Source organism: Poromitra crassiceps (assembly GCF_964638095.1).
Source record: "Poromitra crassiceps genome assembly, chromosome: 17".
Classification (NCBI taxonomy): Eukaryota; Metazoa; Chordata; class Actinopteri; order Beryciformes; family Melamphaidae; genus Poromitra; species Poromitra crassiceps.
In genome coordinates this window covers 38,702,902-38,726,535 of record NC_139635.1, presented here as the reverse complement: position 1 = coordinate 38,726,535, position 23,634 = coordinate 38,702,902, and the positions used below count along the sequence as shown (strand labels likewise).

At 45.2% G+C, this 23,634-nt stretch overlaps 1 protein-coding gene across 1 annotated transcript in view; it reads right to left on the bottom strand.

The window, feature by feature from the left end:
* The window catches only part of astn1 (astrotactin 1), a gene marked incomplete at both ends in the record, with an annotated part of 525,801 nt that overhangs the window by 248,308 nt on the left and 253,859 nt on the right, over positions 1 to 23,634 (bottom strand). The window contains one exon of the mRNA XM_083653323.1: positions 18,722 to 18,849. Within this exon, the coding sequence (XP_083509449.1) occupies positions 18,722 to 18,849 (128 nt within the window). The remainder of the gene's footprint in view (positions 1 to 18,721; positions 18,850 to 23,634) is intronic.

Genomic DNA, 23,634 nt, shown 5'->3' with positions numbered 1-23,634 from the left:
AACTATTTACAGTGTCCACCTTCTCAGCTGTTCAGGGGAAAACACTGACATAGCCTACTTCTATTTCTATTTCTTATTTTTGCTATACGTTTAAATGTAAAGATAGGCCTATGCATGCAATAACGTACTGATAGTCAGCTTTACTCTGTAACATGTAGCTTTTATTAGCCTCTCAGGCTAGCTCCGGACCAGACAACAACACTTCCTACTACCCAGCGTGTGCACGTCTTTCCGACAGGGGTGGTTGTTATGGCAACTATCAACAACAACAACAACAACAACAACTACTAACTACTACAAGACATAAAGACCGAAATAGGCTACCTTGTTAATGTGTCTGTCGGAGACACGGCCTAACGTTAACATTTAATATGAGCTGAATATCAGCCTGCGCTCAGCTATGTATACAGGAAGTAAACCGGATATTATGTGGGTTGTGACAGTTGTTATTGTTGTCAAGTTAAAACCATCTATAAAATAAAACAAAAATCCAGATTCCAACGTCGCCAACGCCTCTACATCTGGCGTTTGGGCAGAAACTGAATACGGTGTAAAGTAGAGAAAAATTCTCCAGACATCTCGAAATCTGCCTTGAACCATCCCCCCCCCCCCCCTCTCGACAAAAATAAATACAAAAACAGTCAAATTGAGGTTGAAGGCCTCCCGAAGGTGTGAACTCCTACATCCAAAAGAAGCAACATGGCTGAACTCATTCATCAGTAAGCTTTAGCAATTAGGCTGGCAGATGCTCATAGTGAGCAGCTCGTGACAGCTCAAGGTGACACGAGCGCCGGCGGAGGGGACCCGCCGCTGCCGATGACGGCCAATAAGAAGGCAGTAAAAGTTCAGCGCGCACCTCTGCGCCCGCGCGGTCACGAGGCCATATGCTGCTTTCACTTTAATTATGAGGGACTTGGGGAGGGAGGGACTCTGGGCTCAACTATGAATCACTGACACGCTTCTGCTCGCTTCAAGCGCCCCATTTAGATCTAAGCACTGTCCACCTAGAGGAGCGATCAGCGTGACATCACGACAACAAAGACGTACTTCCGGGTGCCACCGCAGCAGTTAACTATACTAGGAAATAAACAATATAAACCAATGTTAAGATCTCAAAAACTAGACATCACATCGCTGATATTTTGACATTGTGGGAGAGCAGCTGTAGCTAAAGGGGCGTATGTATAATACATGCAGTGTTACAGTTGTGTGTGAACTGTCGAACTTTAAAATGTGTGAATTTAGTCAAAGGTACAGAGTGCTCGAGTGACTTCCTGGCTCCATAGGGTCCCATTATAAAGGTTGGACAACGTATAAAACATAAACTGCGATCTCTCAAACGGTACAAAAGATAAAGCTGAGTTAAGGAGATACTGTAGAGTCCTAAAAGTGACGACTCGTTTAAAGTTTGAAGTGTCGAGCTTAAAGTACAAACATGATGATTCGTCATATAGGTCCGCCTCTTTCTAGGCGTAAACCCCGATCGTGACGCATGCTGAGTGAAACAGACAACTGTCTTTACAGGTTGGTTTCTTTTGCACAATTCTGCATCCCTATCCCCACACACATACTGTACATACGCACAACCTGTCAACTCTTACTTTTCCCCTTGAGTTGGGGTGAGGTTGAGTGGGAGAGAGAGTAATGATGGGTGCTAGTTAAGTTATCCCTTATTTATCCCTGTGGGGAAATGCATCCTCTGCATTTGACCCATCCTCTACTAGGAACCTTCCTTGAACTAGGAGCAGCCGCAGTGCAGCGCCCAGGGACCAACTCCAGTTATTTTGCCAGTGCCTTGGGCAGGAGCACTGACAGGAGTCTTAACCCTAACATACATGTCTTTTGGTGGTGGGAGGAAACTGGAGGAAACTCACATGAACACGGGGAGAACATGCAAACTCCTGGACCTGGGATGGACCGGGGTTCGAACCCGGGACCTTCTTGCTGTGAGGCAACAGTGCTAACCACTAAGCCACAGTGCCGTCAGATACCCTTCACCAACCTCTACAACCTCTAAAACTCATCCCTAATAGCATTGATAGAAAGCGCTAGAGAGTTTCTTCTTCTTCAAATATGATGAAATCGGGTCTTGGAATTCAAGCCTCTTAAACAAGGTTCCTCTGAGGAGCTGAGGAGTTCACGCTAACTGCAGGCGTTTATGAGGATGACAGGCCTCTGTCACCGGGACACCCACCCGGAGATGCCCCTCTGGTAACACGCCGCGGGCCCCCCACCGTATTAATTATCCCATCCAATGCCTGTCAGCTAATTAACTGAAGTTTAACATAGGAAATGGCTCGAGCGATTCCACGCAATTAATCAGCGTCAACGAATAAATTAAAACCCCTCCTAAATGTGATTACCATTGAGGGCCTGCATCCAAAATTGAATTTTAATTGAGCCTCGACTACTTGATTTGAGTTACGGTTGAAAACAGAGCGTACAGCAGGAATAGCTCATACATTTATACAGCAAGCTATTTCTAATAGAATGCCTGCGAATCACAAGGCCCGGACAGCAGATAAGAGCTGAAACGCAGAGCTACAGTATTAAGGTAATCAATGGTGACTGCAATTAGCTCTTGTAAAAAAAAAAAGTCACCTTCATGCAAAAAATTATAATAATATGCTGTTTACATTGAAGTTCAGAAACCAGCAAGACCGGAACATTTCTGTTCTCAGCATACTGATGCGTCAGCAGCCAATTAAACTGATTCCATATTTACAGCAATATTTTGAAGCTTGAAAACAACAGCCTCGTCTATATGGTGAAATTAGCTAAGTTTACACGGAGGTCAGCGGAAACCAAAATTACCCTAGCAACTGTGTGAATAATTCATTGAGCATGTGACCAATTGCACGAGAGCGCAAGGCAGGGAGATGCTGCGAGAATATAAAACAATGTCGTTTTACCACAATAAAAAAGTAGAAATATGCCACATTGTTGAGCACTTAAGCATGTCAGCTATAATGAGTTGCTCGTCTCACAGTTTGTCATAAACACGACGGATATTCACTTAATTGGGGGTTTGTTTAATTCAAATTTGTCGAAGAGGAACATTTCCATCCCATTACAGCATACAAACAGAGATGCGAGACATGCAAATTATGTCCAGAGGGATAATACCAGCGGGTATCATTCTTCCACTAAAACGCTGTTTCCCCTCCACATTGTGTAATGTATTCCTCTCTCCTGTTGTGCTAGCATCAGAAATGACACTCCTCTTTCATTTCTCTCTTTCAGAGTCTCAAACAACCCCCCCCCCACCACACACACACACACACACCCCCGCCAATTCCAATGTGGTAGCGATGCGCGGGCTACCCAGAACCCACCGGGCTGACCCGCCCCGCAGGTGGTCTGGGTTGGCAAATTCGGAAAATATCGCGGATGTGACAAAGCAACATTAAAGGCGTGAACTGTCTCACTGCATGAAAAACCTGCTTTCCGGGCAAGTAAAGGCCGCATAGGGACTCGATATGCGGACACTATGTGGTACTTTGCCCCACTTTGCCACAAAGTGCCACAAAGACCTGCAAAGTGGATCTCTTTGCAGTTGTGGCAAGTCCCGGAAAGTAGGTTTTTTCGTGCACCATGTCGGCGCCTGTCTTTTCAATTGTACTGTAAATGGCCATTGTTGTTGTTGTTCCGCTCCCCAGTGGGGAAACAGCGCCCTCTCTGGTTCCCACCCGTAATTACACAAGAAGAAGATAAATTACAGGCTGGAATGGCAAAAGAAACCTTGGTATTGAAAACTAGACAACATTTAAAGGGACAGCTCACCCTAAAATCAAAAATACATATTTTTCCTCTCACCCGCAGTGCTATTTATCCATCTATATCGTTTTTGGATAGTTGCCTGAGTTTTGGAGATATCGGCCGCAGAGTTTCTGCCTTCTCTCCAATACAATGGGACTGGATGGCACTCGGCTTGAGGTGCTCGAAGCACCAAAAATATACATTTGAAAACCTCAACAGCATTGTCTCTTTCCAGAAATCATGACCCCGTTACTCAAGATAATGCACAGCCTTTGTTGTGAGCACTTTCATGTAGGAACTATTTTCTTTTGCCCAAACTACTCCCACTAGCTGCTGCTGCCTTGCTGCTCCTATGCAGTCTCATGTAGGAAGAACTAGCTAGCAGCTAGCAGGTGTAGTTCGGTCAAAAGAAAATAGTTCCTTCATGAAAGTGGAGTATCAGTTCTGAGGCTACTGTTGTGCCATACATGAAAGTTGCTCCTTCTGCACACTGTATTTACCAACTGTAATTGCAGGTTGCTTTCACCAGCCGTGCTGACTAGACAAGATGAACTTGGCTGAATCTTGAACAACACGGTCAACTGAATAATAACTTTGCCATCCAGTGACGGTAAACAAATAGAGGAAGAGAGAGAGGAAGGAGAGAGAGAGAGAGAGAGAGAGAGAGAGAGAGAGAGAGAGAGAGAGAGAGAGAGAGAGAGAGAGATGAATCCAGGGAGACTGGCGGAGCACTCGGCACAAAGCTGCCGGGCGAGCGAGTGAAGTGACAGGAAGGAAGCGTTGTGGGTCGTGACCCTATTGGCAGGAGAGTGTGGCTAAAGTGCAGGAACAGCAAAGGGTCAACGCACAATTCAGCCAAGGTGTGATCACTATGAAAGTGTATGTATTTGTGATTGTGTGTTTGTTTGTGTGTTTGTATGTGTGTGTGTGTGTGTGTGTGTGTGTGCGTGTTTGTGTGTGTGTGTGTGTGTGTGTGTGTGTGTGTGTGTGTGCCCGTGTGCGCCCGTATGCAAGGCTGATTGATCACACTAAAGAAAAGACAAAGGTACGGAAGCTACTCTGTCAGCGTTGTTTACTTTTCCCCAGGGGAGGGAGGAGGAGCGAGAGAGAGAGAGACAACGAGAGAGAGAGGGGGAGAGAGAGAGAGAGAGAGGAGGGGTTGATGACAAAGCTGGTAAAAATGACGGGCTGTAGGCCACGATGCCCTTTGCCAACCTCCAAAGACGAACAACTCTGTTCATAAAGAGAGTCGTTCCACAGCGGCTCCTAAAGGTCATTTATATCTTTATGTCTCACATTACTTCTCAAATGTTATAAAGTAGAAGTGAAAAGGCAGATTTGAACTCAAAACGCAGAGTTTCTTGCAGCAGCAGATGGTGGAAGGAGTGAAAGGGCAATGGGAGGGGGGGGGGGTCACTTCCAATATGCTTATCCTCTTCAGTAATGAGAAAGAGAAAAACATTCAGTCAGTTTAAGCCAGCAAGTGTCATTTTGTTTTCTAATGTTACTACAGTAACAGTACAATAGCACTGGAATGAGGTCACAACTGTCCTGACCATGGTGTGATTTGTTTATAATAATATACCAAGGGATCACAATTCATTTATCAAGGATATATTGTTTGAAAATGCTATGCAGCAACAAGACTCTCTGTTACACTTTTCCACAGTAAAGAATTAGGCTGCTTTCTCACTGGGAATGATAGACCCTTCTCACGGGGGCCATTTTGTGTCGAAAAGGCAGTGTAAACACAGGTGCAAGCAAAACACTAATGAGGGTTTCCAACTTCCATGATTGGAATTTGGAAACCCTCTTTAGTGTTTTGCTTGCACCTGTGTTTAGCCTGCCTTTCCGACACAAAATGGCCCCCGTGAAAAGGGTATATTGCTTTCGTTCCGCACCCTGGAACGATTGCCCCCCGCTGGTCAGCTTTCACATTACAACATTTCTTCCGCGCTCGGAAACGGAACAGAGTGCACTTGCGTCATCAACTATACCTGGAGTTGATCCTCGCCCCGTGTGTTGTCTATGTGGTTCGGAACGGTTGGCTTTCACACTCGCAAGTGTTCCGTGCCCGGGCGGCACGCCAAAGCAGCGCTCCCCAGACCACCTTTTCAAATGGATCCTGTCACGGTTTCTCGTTGCGCGCCCTGTCGCGGAACGCAATGCAACGCTCAGGCTCATACTCATCAAACGTTCCGAAACTGGGGTCAATTTGGGGACAAGTGTGCTCGGGAACGGTACCGGGGCGCCAGTGTGAAAGCACCCTTAGCCTCCTAAGCCTCTCGCCTACTACACTGTAAGAGCCAAATGACTATACTTCTATCATAGACTGTATTAGTGTCCTCTAGAGAGAGAGTGGCGTCAGTGGAGGACCAAAATGCGAGATTAGCCAATGAACAGCCAGGAATGGGTCTCGCGCTACTTTTGCATGCTAAAATAAAGCTGATAATGTACAATTTGATTCAAGGGGGGGGGGAGGGGGGAGAAACCCTTTCAGAGTACAACACAAACTGTCTATTTTGCTGCAACTCGACAGTGCTGATTAATCCAGGACCTTACTTCCTGGAACTCTTGAGAGTAAAAAAACTGGTCCATTGGAGTGAATGGAGATGTCGGGACTCTTCTATCTACACGTTTCTGGGACTGTATATCATAGACTATCATAGACTGTATATACAAATATGGACGTCACCCATTGTGGACTGTTTTGAAGTCTCAAGTTTGGCATTTTCACCGTCCCCATCTTGGTTATTTGGCGCCAGAAGCAGCTGGTGCAAGAGCTGCAGCGCCCCCTGCTGTCGGTCTGTGATCGATGAGCTGCTCCATCACTGGACCATGACGCCCCAAGCGTAGTCTGCTTCATGGTCTTTTTGTACTCTGAATGGCACCATAACTTACTAAATGAACATCATGCTGTATTGAAGAAGAGTTGAAAGTAAGGGTTGAGACCATCAACTAGGAAAGTGTTAGGCAAGCATTTACTGAGGTCATAAATCAAGTGAGAAGTACTGTAGGGTCATTTTCCCATTGACATCCATACAACCGGACTTCTTTCTGTAGCCAGTGGAGTCGCCCCCCTGCAGGCCATTCAAAAAAAAAGGTACTTCCGCATTGGATTCATTTTTCAGAGGTTTGCCCCTCGACTCCTATTCACGGATGGGAATGGCCAGCCGGTTTCTCCAGAATTATTCTAAGGGCACACCATCTTGCTTCACTGCATAATGTGTGCTCTTGGTGTTGAAGGTTCAGCACCTTGGACAGCGGAGGAGTGTCTGTGCGTCATGCTTAAAGGAACACTCCGCCGATTTTCAACCAGCTTTGTATCGATACAAAATCAGTAGTATATCAGAAAACGGATGACTGTCAAACTAAATGAATGCCTGCAAAACTGTTTACAGTTTTCAGATATACTGCTGATTTTGTAATGATACAAAGCTGGTTGAACAACGGCGGAATGCTCCTTTAACGGATTCGATAAATTCTGCTCACCTGTGTGGGCGCATCAGACAGAGCAACGCTGAAAGACTTGTGTCACATTGTTCAAACTCCCTTTCCCCTTAAATTTAGAATTGTTTTCTTATAGGAAATAAATTATATTTTTATAATTGCAAGTCTGACTCCTGATATTCGCATTCACACCACATTTGGTCATATGCAGTTAGTGAGAGGAACCGGGAGCTGGATGAGCAATGGCTGCGTGCAAATGGCTGCGAATTCTTGTCCAACATGAATGAGCTGAGGATGTCCAGAATTCGGTTTACTTCTGAGACACAAATCTTTCCGGCGATGTCATTGGCTTGATATAATGTAAACTATTTTGAAATGTCACTACAATATAATATCGATGGAGAGATTGTGCAACTGTGATGGTCAAGCATCTCATCTTGTGATTACTACAGCAGAATAAAATGGAGCTAATATCGCCATAAGATGTTTTTTTTCATATTTTTGTATCATGATTTATTGAATTCCGAGCATCGTCTCATCCCTACTTGGACGCTACGCTAACGCTACAGTAAGATAAAGGAGCCCTCCTTTTTTCATTTTATATGGTCTAAAAGCCACATCTCTTTTCTATTTCATCCGTTTCAAAAGTTTTCACTTTCCACAGCTCTCAGTCTCACAAAAGAAACACCCAAAGACAAAACCAAATCCGCTTTTTCTCGCGATTCTGCCAGCACACATCGGTCACGACTCACGACTGTTGTCGTGCCAAACAATTGACTCCAGAATGTGTCTGGAATGCTGAATAAATCACAACGTGATAACATATCGACACGGCACTTACAGTATATGATCTCATCGTCCTCATCGGTGTCCGATGATCCACAGCCTGACTAGAGGGCCGTTTGTATTTGAACTTGAAAAGCATTGTGTGTGTGTGTGTGTGTGTGTGTGTGTGTGTGTGTGTGTGTGTGTGTGTGGGGGGGGGGGGGGGGGGGGGGGGGGGCAATGGTCCCTCAAGGCGTGACCTTCCCTCCCTGCCACCAATTATATCAAGGCTTAATAAAATATAGATTATGTGCCAACTCAATGCTGACATATCTAGAGGCTCATAGCATGGGGAGGGTGTGGAGAGGCCCTGGGCAAAGCCCGGGGAGAGGCCAGGCTGAGGATGACAGGGGGGGGAATAGAGTAACGCAAAGATGACCTTGATACGGGAAATTAAAAAGAAAAGTTAATGGGCTTATTGTCGGAAGGGCATCTGATCAATTTGATTCCACTCAAGGCTGGAAATATAATCTCCTTGATTACAATGATAATCTGGACCAATAACCATGTATTATTAACGGATGGGAGGTTAGTTTGGAACAATTGGCATTTAACTTTGTGTCTTAACCTTTCGGCAGAAAATGTCAAGTCAAAAATTCCAATGGAAAAAGTTTGAAGTTCATTCGGCAGCTGATTTCATACGTTTCAGCGCCGGCCCGCGTGCCTTCCAAGCCTGACGCCGAGTGTGACAGATGATCACAGATGAGCTTTATCAACTTTGAGGGCGAGATTTCACATTGCACCAGGAGGGATGAAAAAAATATATACCACAGGAGATTCAGTCTCTCTCTTTCTCTCTCTGTCTGTCTCCCTCTCTCCCTCTCACACACACACACACACACACACACGCACACACACACACACACACACAAATTCATCCCAAACACGGTGAATCACAATGAAAGAGGGTCTGCCCGTGGCAAAACGCTCTTGTGATGTGATCAGCAGCTCTGCAAAAAGACAAATTGTGTCAATAAATTAAATGGAGACTTATTTCCTCGGCTATTCGAGGAGCAGAATTGAGCCTTGTGGTCTTAATGGTATATTAGGTGAGGTTATCAACACAGAGTCTTGCGGGAGTTTCACAGGCACTTAGGGGGGATTTCACGGGTGCAAGGGTCCTTAAGGTGAGCGATACCTCCACAGTTTGAGAGTAAGGGTCCTTAAGGTGAGCGATACCTCCACAGTTTGAGAGTAAGGGTCCTTAAGGTGAGCGATACCTCCACAGTTTGAGAGTAAGGGTCCTTAAGGTGAGCGATACCTCCACAGTTTGAGAGTAGTGTTATCTTCAAAGTACGAGGTCGAGTTTGTAAAAAGTGTCGAGCACTTTGTCAATCAAGGGCATGAAGATGCCTCCTATGTTTGAGAAGTGTCACGATGTGTTTTAAACCATTGATACCTGATGCAGCATTTGTGTGTGTATCCCTTTAAGAGCGCGAACCGCGTGACGCGGTTCGCGGTGTTAAAGGGATACACACACAAATGAGGGATATACACGCAAATGCTGCATCAGGTATCAATGGGTTAATTTGTGCTATCAGTCATTTTATAGTAGCAAGTGTCACTTTTTTTCAAACATTAGACACTCATAAAAAAGATTAGGTTCAAGCATTAGAACATTTCAAAGTATACAGATCAAGTTTGTAAAAGTGTTATGGCTTTTTCCATCAAGGACTTAAGTTAGCAAACATCCTGTGCTACAACGTTTTAATTTTGTGCTATCAATCATTTGATCATAATGATCATTTCCCCCCCCCCCCTTCATATGGTGGATATCTGATCTTAGAAATTAACTCATTACATACAAGGTTTCCTGCCAAACTCCCTAAAAACACCCCGAGTCTTATCAGCAGAACTCTCTCTCTCTCTCTCTCTCTCTCTCGTCTGTTATTCTTTTTTACTTTCCTATTCCAAGCATCTAAACTCGTTGCTCAGCCATTCCCCCCCCCGTGGTGTTCCCCCGTTACGTTACATCTGTCTGAACCCGACGCGCTCGCTCTACCCAGTGTGGTGTTTGCCCTCGCTCACAGAGCCAGACGTGTGTGTCGCTGCGGAGGCGGCGGCCTCCGAGTGGCCGTGACATTACCTGGCTGCCGGCTGGGGGACGAGAGCGGGTCAAACCTCCACCAATGGATTCCCTCCACCTGCCTCTGCTCTTTCCACGCCTGGAGATGCCTGTCCTCCCCTCCCCCTCCATTGTCTGTCTGCTCTCTTCTCCTGCCTTATCTCTGCGGCTCCATCTTAAGGGAAATCTCCTTAGCAGCACTGAGCATACTTGCTTTCCAATTAAATCAAGATGTATTTGCCTTTCAAAAGCCTCCCTTTCCCCACTCTTTCTCCCATCGGAGTAATTGATGGAGGGTCTCTGGCCCCGGTGATGAATGGCCTCCGCGCCCGGAGATGAATAGGAAGATGAATGATTTCACCCCCTGCGCCGGGCCACAGAGGGCTGCTACAAGGAGTGCTGACATGGTGACAAATACACTGACCATAGCAGGGCCAAAAACCTGGCCCAATCAGCGAGGGAGGGAGGGGTGGCGAGCGCGCGACAGACGTTCTTCCCCCTGCGCCCCCCTCACCCCCCATCCCCCCTCCTCCCCCTGCGCGTCTGTCTCCCCCCACGGACAATTACCTGAGCCTCGCAATTAACCCGTGCCAGCTACTGTAGCCCGGAGGGGCCCAGAGAGTGCCGAGGTGGGCGTGTGTGTTTGGCCGCTCGGTGGAAACGCGAGGGCCAAGAAAACAGGTGCCGGTGAGGCGAGAAGATGCCCCAGGTGACTTCGATGGCCGGCCAAATCGCTCCCCCCCCCCCCCCCCGCGAACATCTGTCTCCTAAAATATGTATTTTCTATTTTTCCTTCCCTGTGCAGCGTCCGGGAAGTCTCTCGCTCACGCAGCTGTGAGGTAGCAAATGTTGAACAAATTGAATGAATATAATGACAGGCCATGTGTTTTTAAGGGACAATGAGTGATAGGGGGGGGGGGGGGTTGAAAAGGTTGTTGAGCAAGATTTTCTGGCCAGGTGCTGAGACTTCTGTCTTTCAAGACTCACTTTCTGGCCTCGTACTCTGCGATGGAACAAAACACTGTTCAGCGGGGAGGGGAACTGGGGGCAAGTTCAAGATTCAAGATTCAAGATTCAAGATTTATTAAGTGTCCCAAAAGGGCAATTTGGGTTGCAAAAAGGTGCTCCTCTGCGTGCGCTGCGTCCTCCCACTGAAACTCCTCACTGTCAGGTGAAAAGAAGCGGCTGACGCCTGCACATGCATTGGCGGAGGCATGTGAGAGTGTACACCTTCCCCAGATCGGCAGAGGGGGTGGAGCAACGACCGGGACTGCTTAGTCAGGGGAAATAGACAATTGGAGGAGAGAATTTGTAAAAATCTGGTGGAAAAAAAGGTTCCATAAACAAACTCAAATTGACAATTTCAACACATATTAAGTAGAAATGAATGAATGAAAAATGTGTACAAAAAAGTATCTTCCTGCTTTGACGTGCTTTGATGTGTAAAGTAGCAGAAGTATCAGTAGCAGCCGAACTTACTGGGGCATAATACTGAGATTTGTGCATTATCAAAGGGTGAATTATGAAAATTAGACCAAAAAAAATTAAAATAAAAAGTGAATAGCAATGAGGAAAAATACAGTCCAGATTTGCATGAACTCTGGTGTGCAACATCTGTTCCGCCTGAACAAGAGCTACAGGGTGCATTTATGAACACAGTCTGTTGATTTATTGTGCAACATTTTGAATGGAAAAGTCCTCCTGGAAACTGCCTTTCTTACCCACAATGCATCAGGGTTAGGCACAAACATGCATGTTACGAGACACTGTTGTTGTTTCTGCACCTCCTGAAAGCTGCAGCACAGAATGCAGCATTGTACTGTGCAGCTGTTGTCAAGCTCTTGTTCAGGTGCTGTGAATGTGTTACTGTACGCACCAGAGACCATGTCAAGCACTGCCAAATTCTGATCCCCATGCACATTTTACATTCCCGTAGATTCTTGAATTGTTTAAATTATTCATGGAATTTTTTTTGCAACTTGCCTAAGCCGTGATACAATCTGTTTTATTTCAATGAGTAAAAAATATCACTAAAATAAACCTTTTTCAGCTTCAATACATGTAAGGCCTGGAATCGCCAGACCAGCTGGCAACTGTGTATGAGTCTGGGAACTCGATTTCCAAGGGCCGTTATCAACGGACGCAGACCAAAAGCCTCTAGACACAATAGACCCTTCTCACGGGGGCCATTTTGTGTCGAGAAGCCAGGGTAAACACAGGTGCAAGCAAAACACTAATGAGGGTTTCCAACTTCCATGATTGGAATTTGGAAACCCTCATTAGTGTTTTGCTTGCACCTGTGTTTCCCCTGGCTTCTCGACACAAAATGGCCCCCGTGAAAAGGGCCTATTGTATAGACCTACAACCAATCAGAGCAACGAAACATGTGATGTACTGTAGCTTGTTTGTATCAAACCCACACCGCATTAGATAAATGGTTGTGATTGGCCTGACCATTTTCAGGTGGGGTGGAAATCTGTCTGCAGGGGAGGAGCCAGACACACCTGCCAGAGCAAATAAAAGATGCGTTCGCAAATTCGTCAGGTTCCCAGGCTAGGAATATGGAAGTGAAACATCAGTTTGAAAATGAGTCCTATCCACCTTATTTCTAGCGGCCATGATGCCTATGCGTTTTTCTTCCGGTGTGATCCTCCCAGCCTTGTTGCTGACAGCTTGACACCCGTCTGGGCGAACGGAGCAAATCACTAATCAGGTCCAGCTTGGCAAAAATCTCGTCGATAAATATCCCTTTAACTCATTGAGTGCCAATGACGACTTTAGTCGTCAATTCGGATAGTAACGTTGAGTGCCAATGACGACTAAAGTCGTCAATTCTGTTTTTTGACGGTGGGACGTGGATCAAAGCCAGATCCATCTCCTGTAAAATTTTGGGGCATGTTGAATGTGTATAACCTATTTTACCGACCCATTAGGTGGCGACAGTGCTCTCCAGATTAGAGAAAGTTGAGGAAAAAAAAGCAGAAAAAGCCCCGTGATCAAAGAGAAACCGATGCATGAGCCAGAGCGGCACAGATTGCTCTGGCTGCCTGGAGCCAACTTTAGCTGCGAACAGCAGTCAATCCGCTCCCACACATGTCTCTGTCTCTGCTGCATAGCTTCTCCACACGATTAGCCGCCAGAAAATAAAACCAAAGCCACATATATATATATACAGTGTCGCGCTGGGTCCCGGCGCACAAGGCTGAGTGCTCCGAAAATAGACTGGGTGCAGCGCACTTTGAAACGCGCAGCAGAAAGCCTATAATCGGACGCAGCTTCATCCCAGCTCACAACCGAAACCCCAGAAACGCAGACGAACGCGAGCCCCATCCAGACTCCCCCGACGAGCGGCCGCCATCTGAACGTGGATCCGTGAGGCAGCAGAGCCTGCCATAGCAGGAGGCAGAGACTCGCCTGACACATGCAGCAGCCAGCACAGCGAGCAGAGCCACCAGAGACACTCCCACGGAGGAGGAGTTTGGAGTTGAGGGGGGTGTGGGTGCTGTTTATTGAAGGAAATTACTGTTCAGATGTTTCAGGTCAGAAAATATTAGTTTCAGAGTCAGTGATTTGCTTGAAATGCTTCATTTCACAAAAGGCTCAATATCTCAGCTCCTAGATGGAAACGCCTTTTTTTGCTGTTTTTGACCTATCTTCTCCGGCTGATAACTACAGAACGGAAAATGATTTCAATAAACTTTTTTTTGCTGCTGATACAATAGAGTCTCATCGTTCTTTCTGCGTGTTCGGTGTTTACATAGTAATATCACACAATATTCTGTGGGCCTCGAGAAATCACTGAAAACGCTCTGAAACTCTGGCACTGGGAGCGTCCGTTTTCCAAAAGTGGCTGGCACTCAATGAGTTAAGAGCGCAGTGCGCAGCCTACTGTGGCTAATGTTAGCGGCTAGCTAGCTATGTTACATGGCAGTAAAACGCCACTAAATGACCAAATTGATTTAACTTTTAACCATTTCGAGTAACACTGTTTCAATACGGATTCCCAGCGTTGGTTAGTTGTTTAGAATGTGACTATATATATAACTTTTATAACGTACTCCAGTTTCCGGTTTATAATTCGGGTCTGCAGCCAGAGTATAACAAAGGAAATGGCAAGCTGCAACAATAAGTCACGTTAAACCGGAACTTGTACCCACAATTATTTGTACAGTGGGACATTCAAAAACAAGGTGGATACTGTATCTGTTTGATTCTTTGTCCCCGCCCCTTCCTTCTGACCATCGCACCTCACTTTCACTCACAGACACTGGGTCACCTACACCATTAGGCAAGTTAGACACATGCACCTCCACTTGGAAATTAGGGGGGGAGGAATTTTTTTTTTTTACACCCACTTTTCTCCCTTTTTAAAAGTCAAAATGTAATAAAAATCAAATCTTTAATCTTCATCAACTATTTAATCTTCAATCTCTCAATATTTAATGAAACATCTGCTGTTAATGAATTGACATAGTTGCATTTGGATTGCTGCACCCCCTTTCCAACCCAAGTGGTACAGTCCCACACCTGGGCTAAAAATACTCCAATAGTCTTCAAATAGTACATAATGTTACCACAGACACAGCGATTGTGACTCGAGTAGCAGCAGCATAGTTCTTTGAGCCATGAAACAACAGCTAGCATTGCACAATTTGTGGGCGAAGAAAAGTTAAAAACAGCATAGGTGTGTTTCTCTGAAGACCATAACTGTGTAACGACCAGAGGTGGAAGAGAACAAGTTATGTCACCTACATTTATCTAGCTACAACTGTTTGTTTGTTTGTTTGTTTTTTAAAGTAGCTACATTTCGGTTGGCAAAAGGTTCCATGCGGTGTTCTGTTTGCCGAAGGCCTCTGTCTTTCTGTCTGAAACTGTGTTTTATATTTGGCAAGCTATCAAGCAAAGCTAAAGTGAGACGATTTCAGAAGATGATTAAAGATAATAGCCCCCTGTTAGCAGTGTCAGTCTTGCATGCCAAAGCAAAAGAGAGTGTTAGGGAATAAAAGAACTGTGATATTCAAAACGGAACTAAGCCAAGAGGCCTAAGGGTAATACCATAAAATGATCAAAGCATCCAGCAGGGGGCTCATGGAATGGAAAGTGGAAAGTAAGATCATTCAGAGGCTATACTGCACAAAATGTTTTGATGTAACTGTCTCGTTTGTCATTTTGTGCAGTAGGCTATATCATGATGTTAGCCTTTGCAGACATCTCTCCTGTGTTCTCTTCAAATGCATTGGGTTCTTTAATGTAGCATTGAGAATGAAGCATCACGATATACAAACTGAATACTTTATATATAAAATATAGGTCGAATTGCAGGAAATGGTGCATTAAAAAAAGTATTCTTGCAGGAAATGGTGCATTAAAAAAAGTATTCTTGCAGGAAATGGTGCATTAAAAAAGTATTCTTGCAGGAAATGGTGCATTAAAAAAGTATTCTTGCATCGGGAAAAACAGTTTGAAACGGAGTGAAAACTGCACCGTTGTGCTTCGGCGTGTACTGTACACTGTGTACTTCTATAGCCCCCTGCTGGATGCTGCGGTGTGCGGGTGGGGGTGGGGGTGGGTGTGGAGCTCTGCCTGTGTTGAGCTCTTGTTCTGGGCAGTGTGGAGGGTGGGGGTGTGGGGGGTGTGGAGCTCTGCCTGTGTTGAGCTCTTGCTCTGGGCAGTGTGAGCCCAGGGCGACGTCGCGATAAAAAGGTTTGAGCTGTGGAGGGGGAGCCGAGAGGGAGGGGGAGGCGGGGCGGGGAGAGACGCGGGGGACATCGGGGGCGGCGGCTCTGGCAGAAGATCCATTTAGATTAGACGCTTTTTAATATCCTCCAAAGTTTCCAATATACTCGGCTCAGGAGAAAAACCCGGGCGCCACTCTGTCGCCGTCTGATTGTCCGTCACCTCCGACGTAACCCCGGATGATGCGCTTCTTGACTCTCCAGCGGCCTTGTATCTCCCGCCATTATATCAACAACAAGCAATAAAGCCATCGTGCCGGGTCGACAGCGTTATGCACAACGCCGAGGTAGTTCAGAGGCGGTCAGTGACACAGGTGCCTGGAAACAGCTTGGTCAGCAGCCTGTACTCATCTGTGAAAATATGCTGCGACGTAATTATTAATTTTACACTCTCTATTGGCTCTGCCACACTCCAGCGTTGAAGGGAAAGTGTACGAGTCATGTCGGCAGAGGGAGGGATAGCCCGTCCATGACTGAAGTCTGGCTTCTACTCTTGAATGTGGCAGCATTGGGGAAACAATCAAATGGAATAACAGCTCTTGGTCCTTAATGGACTTAAATAAGCTTTTCTGTCAAACTAATTAAAATATGACCTATGCTATACTATTCAGAGAAATATGCCGTGTAATTTCAAACATTTGGACCGTGAGACTGTTAACTGAAGGGAGTCTACTGGATACATCTACTGAGCGCTGGTAATGAAGAGCCGAGCAAGGCAGACGACAGTGGCGGTGCAGCGCAAACCACCTCCCCCTCCTTCCTGTCTGTCTCTTCTTTATGAAAAATGATTTGGTTAATATTCTACCTATTTTGCTTCAAGCTCCTTATTTACTTGGCCCGAGCTGCACTGTCGAGGAACAGCATCCAGGAGGCGACTGCACTCTGGTCTGTATCATACAGCGTTTTGTAGCGGAGCCGATGTTTTTGTCTGCGTGTTTGAAAGGGAATAAAAGCCAACATGGAGCGTGGTGGTCAGGTGATGGTCAGGTCAGGTGTGAGGGAAACATTCATTATGAAAGACTGAATGCAGATGAGGGGCACAGCGAGGTTGCCATTCACTTCAGGCTGGATACAAGCAGCACTGCACTTCACGGCCACATCTCAGTCACCTAGCCCAAGAGTGGCTGTCAAAGGGCTGAACGCAATCCAGATCATCAGCATTCATTTAGTTTTCTCTTCTGCCAACAAACGATTGTGTTTTATTATTCTTGCATTCTGATTTGTCTGACAAGAGGAGACAAGCATCAACTCGTCACGGCCAGAAAGTAAAACTAAAGAAACAATATAGATATATATTATATCTATATATATAGATATAGATAGATAGATAGATAGATAGATAGATAGATAGATAGATAGATAGATAGATAGATAGATAGATAGACAGACAGACGGACAGACAGTCGGACAGAGAGATAGATAGATAGATAGATAGATAGAGACAGATGATATATAGATAGATAAATAGACAGACAGACAGACAGACAGACAGACAGACAGACGGACAGAGTAGATAGATACAGATGGTATATAGATAAATAGACAGACAGATACAGATGCTAGATAGAAAGATAGATACATATAGATGGATAGATAGATACAGTAGATAGATAGATAGATAGATAGATAGATAGATACAGATGATTGATAGATAAATAGATAGATACAGATAGATAGATAGATAGATAGAGATGATAGACAGACAGATAGACAGATAGATAGATAGATAGAGATGATATAGATAGATAGATAAATAGAGATGATAGATAGATAGATAGATAGATAGATAGATAGATAGAGATGATATATAGATAGATACAGTAGATGTACACATACACATCCTATGGATGGATACACATGCATGGAGTACATTCAGTACCTCTACAGTACACAGGAGGCCTTCATAAAAGCACTGTTTGAAACAAACAAACAAACAAACAAACAACTCTAATTTCACTCAATGTTCAATGTAGCAAATAGCAGAATAATAGCAACATGAACACCAGGTCAGGAGTGCTCACAAAGCTTGTTCTTCTGTTTGAACCGTGCAACCTCAACAAGCAGTACTCTCACAGACCATGCTGCTTTCCAGCATAGAAAGATCAACACATGATTAAAAAGAGTTCTTATATCTGTAGATGAAGTTTCATTATGCAGATGTTCATGTGAGGGGGCGGGGCGTAACGACACTGATACATGATGTTCTTATTATCTTGGACAGGTGAGTCTCTTCCAAAGGTATAATGCTCTCTGTAATGTCATGAGCAGATCATCCACAACCATCAGTTCACAGTAACACATTATTTTTACATTTTATTTTACCACCATTTCCAGGATTGCATCAGAGATCAGAGGCTCGCTGCTGCGGTTGCTACTTTTGCAAGATAATTACCGGTATATTGGTTTGTCGAAGCGGGAATGACTTCAATTCCATTTTTAGGTTGGGTTTTGGTTTTTTAACAGGCTGCCCTGCTACCCAGGAGTTTACCTTCCCTTTATTATGACATATTGAATTGTAATTTACTGTAACTTTCATTTTGACAGACTCACTGATGATAATATAGGATTGTATTCATGAACTGGAGGATCAAAAAGACACATTTTACTCCCTTTTGTGCTTTTTAAGAATTTGAAAACAATGGAACTTTTTGGTCAGATTGTTTCTGCAAGTATATCTACTTTCAAATTCAGTTATAAAAAAATAAAAATAAAAATAAAAAAATATGCTGCAACCACGGCCTATCCTGTCAATGCTGCCAACTGCTTTGAAGCTGACTTATTGTGCTATTTATTTGTATGTCTTTTTTGACTGGGACGGTGATGAAACACTACAGTGCAGCAGCTGTGAGCTCATGGCGTGGGCGCGTGGTGAAATATGCATTCCCACCTGTGAGGTACTCGGGGTCGGGCACGGGGTCCGACAGCTCCTCGTGGCACTGCACCTCCGTTGGCACCGATGCCACCACCATGCCGTCTGGGAGCTGCTGCTCGATGCCTCGGGCAAAGTTCTTCTGCCTGGCACAGAGAGAGAGAGGGAGAGAGATGAGAGAGATATATACTGTATATATGAGAGAGAGAGAGAGAGAGAGAGAGAGAGAGAGAGATGAGACGATAGGGGGCCCGATTTAGAGACACCAGCACTCAGTCATCTAACAGGACCTCACAGGGAGAGAGAGGAGAGGGGAGAGGAGGAGAAGTGGGGGAGGTACAAGGAGGGAGGTGAATTGGGAGGGATGGAGTCAGGATGAAGTTGTAAAATGTCCAAACTGTGCTATGTGATGATCAGCCAAGTTCTCTCTCTCTCTCTCTCTCTCTCTCTCTCTCTCTCTCTCTCTCTCTCTCTCTCTCTCTCTCTCTCTCTCTCTCTCTCTCTCTCTCTCTTTCTCTCTGTCTCTCTCTCTCTCTCTCTCTCTCCCTTTCTCTCTCTCTTTTTATATTACTAAAGCAGGGAGTGTCCAATGCCAATCAAGAAGTTTGATTGGATATGGATACATTTAAGTGGCTCATTGAAAACATACTTAAAGGGCTAAACCACAGAAATAATACTAAACAAATACACTTGCTGTTTGTTCTTGCTGCAGAGAATGGTCTTTTTTATGGTCAATGTTGGGATCACCTACTGTAAAGCGAGCGGGGCTAATCCATGTTATTAGTGGTTCATGTAGATCAGTGGTGCTCAAACCTTTTCACCTCAAGGACCTCTCAACTGACACAAATTAGACCACCATTAGACCAATTATTGATTGATTGCTTATGATCTATGGCTCTTCTAAGATGGACTCTGCTCCATCACGCAGAGTCATTCCTGAAGGGAGATAACATGTATTTTGTCTTGTGTGACCAGACCAAGGTTATTGTGTCTTTTGTGAACATCAGATGGAACTACTGGCGTAATGGACATGTACTGGGTTAGATGGAACTTCTGTGAGCCTAGTGGAACATCTCTGGCCTCCAAGGTTGGGGGCGGGTGCTCATTTTAGTATATGATGGGAAGACGCTTTGACTCGTGGCTCTCCTGATGTAAGTTTTGACTGTCAGGGAGACTCTGTGCACAGATGTAAACATGTGGAATCAAATCCTCCTATATACACTTTGAACGGGGAACTCATTATTGATGGATCAACAAGGCATTTCATCTATTTTTCTATTACAGAACCCTCTCAAGGATTCAAGAACCACTGGTATAGAAGGTGACATCATCTGGTATAAAGATCAGCAAATAGCAGATTCAGTAGCCGACTTTTCACCATTGCGTATCAGGCTTTACCACATTTGGGTTCGGGGTTTCGTTATTACTTTTTTAAATACATGTAAATTAACATTATCTCCCTAAAAACATAATTAAACATTAGTAAATCATTATAGAATGACACCCTTAGTACAGAAGGGTGAAAAGAAGAAGATGAGAAGGGAAGGACACTCCTGCAGCACATTCTGTAACAATACCTTCTGGCAGGTAATTTATTTTTTGATTTAACCTTTATTCAGTCACATTTAGATTACACATTTATTTTTCAAGAGAGACTTGGACAAGACAGGCAGCAGCACAAAGGAATACACAGTTTCAAACAACAACAACAACATTTCACTAATAAGCAAGTAGCTAAAAGAGATCATTTAGCAGGGCCAATTCTGAAGGGAAAATCCAAACAAAGTAGCAATGATGCAGGATTGTGCACATTGATTCAGCCAGAGTCCGAGAGGCGTCCATGTTTCTCTGACTCTTGGTTGAACTCTGCCGCATTTCGTCCACTCCATCATTCATTCGTCTCGATGCCAATTGGGTTTGCAACAAGGTTCCTCTACAGAATGTGACTTCAGTAAATCAGTAACTTCCTGTAGTCTTTCTTTCTTTTTCAAATTTTCCCCATTTTCTCCCCAATTGTACTTGGCCAATTTCCCTACGCTGCGCCGGTCGCTGCTCCACCCTCTGTCGATCTGGGGAGAGCCGTAGACTAGCGCCATGCTTCCTCCGACACATGCGCAGTTGCCAGCCGCTTCTTTTCACCTGACAGCGGGAGTTTCACCGGTAGGACGTAGCACGTGGGAGGATAATGCTATTCCCACCAGTTCCCTTCCCTCCGAACAGGCGCCCCGACCGACCAGAGGAGACCAGGACACATACCCTCAATCCGGCTTCCCTCCCGCAGACACCAGCCAATCGTGCCTGTATGGACGCCCGACCAAGCCGGAGGTAACACGAGGATGCGAACCTGCGCCCCTCGCGTTAAGAGGCAGGGAATCTACCGCTGCACTACCCGGACGCCCCATCGATTGATACAGTTGATCTGAAAATAGCTGAGTAAACTCTTCGCCTCGTTTCAAAGAGGTGGTTAAACTGCGTTAAACTATCAAACTAGATGAATGATGAATAGTTTGACAGTTATTGAGAGTTGATTTGAGTTAATGAGTTATTCATTTGAGTTAGTGTGGATCAGTGATGTCACTGGTCCACACTTTAACACTCAATAACTGTCAAATTAAATGACAGACTTCAAAACCGTTTACAGTTTTCTGATATACTACTGATGTTCTAATGATACAAAGCTGGTTGAAAATGGGCGGAGTGTTCCTTTAAGTTTCAATTCTCTCTCCCTACAGTATGCCCCCGAGAGGATTTCCCACTAATAACCGCATCCGACACCAGAAATTAATTGGGGGAAAAGAGGACACATTTACACCCTCTCAATTAGGGAGATGGTGTTAAACCACTTGACGCTAAGATGGGTGTATTCTCACATAAAAACATATTGCCTAGAGCGACTTTAAGAAGATCTACAATACAAGCCTGGTGGTCATGAGAAAGCATGCATCCATCCGTGCGTATAGCATGTTTCACTCAGCATGCACCGTGCACCGTTCTGTTTGCCTTTTTTAATATTATACACCATCCATAAGCATGAGGGCAAATTGCATTCATGCAGTATTCACTATTGAGGGCCCCCGGGCTGCCAAAAGACAATGCATGTGCAAATATTTACAAATGAGAGGAGATTGGTCCCGTTGGGGAAGTCCCAGTTTGAAATCAGCCTGAGCCACTGGCTGAAACGGAAACGGCGCAGTTGTGTCAAATGACAACGTGCGCGAATGGCATTTCATTAGCGTGGTCACATGGCCGGGGAAGGGGGGGGAGAGGGGGGGGGGGGGGGGGGGGGGGGGGGGGGCAGGGCAGCCGGGGGAACTCCTCTTAGTAGTAATTAGAAGTGCGGAAATTAGGCTGATAAAAAAACAGTAAAGCTGCCGGCCATGTAAAACAAAGTGTATCTGGTGAGGAGGGAGGGAGGGAGGGTGTGTGTGTGTGTGTGTGTGTGTGTGTGTGTGTGTGTGTGTGTGTGTGTGTGCGTGTGCGTGTGTGTGCGTGTGTGCGCGCGTGTGTGTGCGTGCGTGTGTGTGTGTGTGGGGGGGGGGGGGGGTGTTCATTGGGATGACAGGATGAGAATACACTACAATACAGGAGAATAATGTTATAGAGCACATGAAGCGGGTCTCAGAGAGGGTCGCTGACGTATCAGACTGAAAACACATTATTGCCTGAGATGAAAGAGGGTTGAGAGGCAGGGCCATATACAGTACGTGTCGATGATTTGATTTGACAGTTGGAGTTGGCGTTGGCCAATCCTGCCGTGTTCCGCCCCCAAATCGAGCGTGATTTGTTCCGCAGAGAACAGAAGAACAGGCTGCCTTCGCGTTAGAAAGCTGAGGCAAATGTGCCGCCTGGCGGATTGGAATGTCTGAGGGTCCGGGGTAAGACCCGCGGACGTTAACGTTATTCCTGGAATGCGAGTTTAATGAACCAGTTACATGTCCTATGCATTCTACATTAAATGGAGACATTACCGTTTGTTTTATTTTGTATGTTACATACAGTACTTATTGGCCAAGTACATTAACATTTATGGGCTTAGAAAAGTCTGCCCATGTAGGCACTAGGCGGCCATCTTGCCTGCAGAATTTTCTCCTCAAAATGAAGATTGATTGACAGCTGCCATGTCGTGATATGATTGGTTGAAATGGGGTAGAAATTTGATAGTTCTTCATTACGCCACCATACTGTAGATTACAGGTATGAATGAAATCCTGAACTTTTGATGTGAAAAAGTGTGAAAAAATAAAGAAATTTGATTTTTGTGATTTTTTTTTGCATACATTATTAACACGTTCACTGCCATTGACGAGATATCTCGGCTTACAAAATCCAACGGTTGACTGCCAATGACGAGATATCTCGGCTTAAAAAAAAAAAAAAAATTTGACGGTGGGACGTGGATCAACGCTCCCCACGTCTCCTATAAAAATATTGGAGCCACCGAACGTGTACAACCCATTCCACCGACCCACTAAGTGGCGACAGTGCTCTCCCAACTAGAAAAAGCAGAGCCAAAACTGCAGGGGAACGCGCGATGAAACCATTCTCATACTGTAGAATGGATTGGCGAAAACGCTTTCGCTTTCGCGCTGATTGCTGGCGGTGAGGGATTGCAAATTTGCATAAAAGATTACGGGTGGAACACACTTTGAAACACGCAGCATAAATAAGACCAGAATCGCAAAAGCTTCAGCAAAGCTCTCAACCGAAACTCCAAGAAACGAGCGAGCCCATCCAGACTTGCCCAGCGGCCGCCAGCAGACAGGAGCAGCAGCAAAGCAGTGAGCCTGGTGACGCGAGGTTACAGCAGCAGCAGAAACGAGCTTGTGACACGCCCGCTGCAGCCAAGAAGAACACACACGGAGGGAGGAGTTTGAAGGAGAGGGGTGTTTCCTGCTGTTATGGAGGAAATTACTGTTCAAAACTATTGTTTA